The 4,198-nt window shown below is 46.6% G+C and overlaps 1 protein-coding gene across 1 annotated transcript in view; it reads left to right on the forward strand.

Annotated features, from left to right (window-relative positions):
* The window catches only part of SYNE3 (spectrin repeat containing nuclear envelope family member 3), a 48,799-nt gene that overhangs the window by 41,315 nt on the left and 3,286 nt on the right, over nucleotides 1-4,198 (forward strand). Inside the window, exons 23-25 of the mRNA XM_018563679.1 lie at nucleotides 552-702; nucleotides 887-1,021; nucleotides 3,173-3,328. Coding sequence (XP_018419181.1) covers nucleotides 552-702; nucleotides 887-1,021; nucleotides 3,173-3,328 — 442 coding nt within the window. The remainder of the gene's footprint in view (nucleotides 1-551; nucleotides 703-886; nucleotides 1,022-3,172; nucleotides 3,329-4,198) is intronic.

Raw genomic sequence — 4,198 nt, forward strand, 5'->3', positions numbered from 1 at the left:
TCTCTCTCTCTCTCTCTCTCTCTCTCTCTGCCTTTCTTTCACTCTCTCCTTTCTCTCTCCACTCTCTCTTTCTCTCTACCTCCCTTCTCTCTCCCTTTACTCTCTATCCCCTCTCTCTCTCTCTCTCTCTCTCTCTCTCTCTCTCTCTCTCTCTCTCTTTCCCTTCTTTCATTCTCTTCTTTTACACTCTCTCTCTTTTTTCATTCGTTCTCTCTCTTCCTTTTCTCCTGCTCTCACTGTCTCTCTCTCTCCTCTCCTTCCACTCTCTCCCTTCTCTTTCTGTCTCTCTCTGTCTTTCTCTCATTCTCTCACACTTCTTTCTCTCTCTCTCTCTCCATTCCATATCTCTCGCTCTCGCTCTCTCTCTTCGCTACCCTCATTCTTCTTTCACAGATCAATACTTGCCCTCCTGATAAGGTGAATGGATTGATCGTCTCTTCATCTTAGTCTTCCTTGTGTTGGACGTCGCAGTGATCTCTCTGCAGCAGATCAGTAACTGTGAATTCTCTTCTGACGTCTTCTCCGCGCTAACAGAAACTTTTATCTTGAAGGATAATTGCAGAGAACAGCCTGAAGGAAGGCGAGAGGAATTCTCCGGATACTCGGGGGACATCGAGGGGGGAGCGTACCATCATCTCGATAGCAGAATCTGTGGATGTTGTGGATTCTTCTTCTTCTGCACACAGTATAGGAGGGAAGAAGGTAAAAGAAAGACTCGTAATCTGTGTCTGCAGTATGATAGGGTCATAGAGATTGTATTGTGCCCAGTGAGGAATGAGAAGTCTGAGCTGACTGATAACTGTTCAGTACTAAGCAGGAAGCAGAGCCCGCCTATGTAACATATAACGATGGCTTTAAATCCCCTTTAAATTTCCGTTAAACGCAGAGAGAGGACGACCACATGAAACTCTTGATGGAGTTTGAGCAATGGCTGAAGATGGAGAACAAGGAACTGAATCGGGTTTGTGCAGAAGAATCGTCCAGAACTGATGGAGAGAGCACGAGGCAGAGCAGACTGCGGGTAGGATGGTTGGGATTTTGTAAATATGATACAGCAAAGTCTAGAATTCGGCCTGCAAATAGCTTGAGTGTTTTATCAGTAAATTCCTACGGGACGGTCAGGCTGGGGAGGAAAGCACTAGATGATGCTGGATGTCCTCCAGTCAGGAAATGAGGCGTGGCTCTATCTGACTTGCTGCAGCTTCTAATGCACTATGTGAGAAGCTCCCAGACATCAGAGGAAGCCATTTCAGCCGGTACAACTGTGCAAGACTGAAGGGAAGACGGGAGTACAGCTTTATTGAGGACGTATTGTATATGGCAATTACAAAATCAGAGTGGGGAGGGGTTAGAACTTCCCAACTGTGTCTTCCTCTCTAAGTGACAACTACTTCCCCCTCCCTATTTTTTGTACTGGTGTCACCAGGGCAAATCTTCCTTATGGGGTCACACACAGAAATAAAAACCTGATAAAAAAAATGTATGTCACTCATCATCTAACACTAAAAAAAATTTGGGCTCGAGTTGGGCTTGATGATCATGTGGAAGCACATAATGTGCCATCATTCGGGGCCCTTTCACACAGCTGTGCTTTATGACCACTTAGAAGCAGTGGCGTCACAAGGGGAGTGCGGGCTGCACCTGGGAGACACCATTGGAGGGGTTACACCAAAATGACTGACAGTCATTTTGGTGTCACCCCCTCTAAAAAGTCGGGCATTCAGTCATGGACCGAGAGCCAGACAGTGTCAGGAGAGAGGAGAGGCATCCAGCACTAAGATGGCCGCCGGTAGGCATCAACTAGATGACCTTGCATGCGCGATGACGTCATGGTGGGGTGACACCCGGCCTCATGACGTCCCTGCTTAGAAGCACATGGTGTCCCACTATTCAGGGCCCATTCACACCATCGCATTGCATGATAACCAACCAAGGATGCGATGAATAGTAACGCACAATGCATGGCACAATTCATTGCCATGCCACTTTTTCTAAATGGCACCCCAACCCATCCACACAGCTCTCCTGCACTACAATCTGCATTTTGGTGTGTTCCAGTAAAAAAAAAAAAAAAAAAATAGAGCAGGAATGATTTCCTTCCAGCATTGGGGACCATTCAAAACAAATGGACTGCGGTAATGCATCGTGCCTCAATGCACAGTAAAGCACGTTGGGGCAGCTGCCTTACTGCAACCCAACATGGTGTGCATGAGCCCTGAAATCTATACTGAGGAGGCGGGGCCACACACAGCTGCTGACATTGTTTGTGTTCCCCCAACAATCTATTGATTCCCAACTTGCATTGTCCTAGAGAAAGTTAGAAGATGACAGTAAACATCCTAGTTTGTGTTGTACATATTATTATTATACAGGATTTATATAGCGCCAACAGTTTGCGCAGCGCTTTACAATATAAGGAAGACATTACATTCACAATACAATTCAAGACAAGATGGTAAGGAGGGCCCTGCCCCTGAGGGCTTACAATCTAAAAGAGAGGGGGAAGTGATACATGAGGAGGGAGCTGTGTGGGGATGAATTGTTTGAGAATGTGGATGGTTGTGCGGTTAGGTTGAGGTGGGATAGGCTTCCCTGAAGAGATGAGTCTTAAGGGATTGCCTAAAGGCAGTCAGAGTGGGAGATAGACGGACAGGTTGGGGTAGAGAGTTCCATAGGATGAGAGAGGCTCTAGTGAAGTCCTGAAGGCGAGCATGGTAGGAGTTGACGAGGGAGCTGGAAAGCAGGAGGTCTTGGGAAGAGCAGAGGGGACGGTTAGGGTGATACTTTGAGACCAGGTTGGAGATATAGCCGGGGACAGAGTTGTGGATGGCTTTGTAAGTCATTGTAAATATTTAGAATTTTATCCTTTTGAGCAATTGGAAGCCAGTGGAGGGATTGACATGGAGAGGGGCGGTGGATGAAAGCTAGTGGAGGGATTGACATGGAGAGGGGCGGTGGACGGAAGCTAGTGGAGGGATTGACATGGAGAGGGGCACACTGAGCGGTTAGTTAGGTTGATGAGTCTAGCAGCAGCATTCATGATAGACTGATGGGGGGAGGAGCCTGTGTAGAGGTCGGCCAATGAGGAGGGAGTTGCAATAGTGAAGACGAGAGATAACAAGGGAGTGGATGAGTATAATATTCGGTAACGGTTTGCTCTTGTTATGTGCAGATATTGAAGTCGCGGGTTCCTCAGGGGCAGAAGCTTTTTGGAGCTCTCCTTCAGTGCCGACCGGCCATGTCTGTGACGGAGGACCTCAGGTTGGAAGATCTGCGATACCGCTGGATGCTCTACAAATCCAAACTCCGGGATTCTGGAAGCCATACGGTATGGGGACCAGAAATCTGAAAGGAAGAGCAAATCTTTGTAAAAATGCATCAAAATGATCTTGTGTCTCTAGTTGGGGGAACGGCTGATAATCTCTGTAAAGCTTTGTGGCAGTGAGTGCCATTTCTTCTCACGTTTTATGGAATGTCTTCTTGCTCAGACCAGCGCTGAGGGGCCACTTGGATGGCACTGATTGTCCACAGATGTTGAGGTGATAGGGCAAGGGCTTATGTATCAACTGGCTGTTGAAAGAAAAAAAAAAGAAGAAGTTCTAATTGAAGCTGAGTTACAGTTTGACCCAACTTTATTAATTTATATAACTCAAAACACATTCTTGTGAGCTTTATGTCAACTGAGCGATTCAACAGCCCTGCCCCTGAAGAGCTCCTGAGCTCGAGTCTTTTCCACATACACACTATTCACTTCAGTTCTGCCCTTGAGCATCCAGCTATCTTTTTTCTCCACTACAGACCCCTTTCATCTCAGTCCTGCCCCTAAAGGGCTGGTACACTCCAATCTCTACCACAGACACACACACTATTCACATTGGTTCCGCCCCTGAGGAGCTGATCTTCCCTACTGCAGACAGGTCCACCCCTCTGAGGAGCTAACAATCTCATTCCCTGCTACATATAAAACAGACACCATCCACATTATTCCCTCCCTTGAGGAGCTAAGGATGTCACGACTATAAACACACACTAGAGCTAGTTTGGGTGGAAGATAATTCCTTTTTAGTTTTTTTTTAATAGTAAATAGGCAAAACATAAACTTAAAACCTTAATGCTGAGGGTGTCCTTGGTGAGAATGAGGCCCCAGTACTCCAATCTAACAGGATGCCCCAATTTGTATAACTAATACTAGTTTCGG

This window comes from Nanorana parkeri, unplaced genomic scaffold, assembly GCF_000935625.1.
Source record: "Nanorana parkeri isolate BGI_ZX_2015 unplaced genomic scaffold, ASM93562v1 scaffold685, whole genome shotgun sequence".
NCBI classification, from domain to species: Eukaryota; Metazoa; Chordata; class Amphibia; order Anura; family Dicroglossidae; genus Nanorana; species Nanorana parkeri.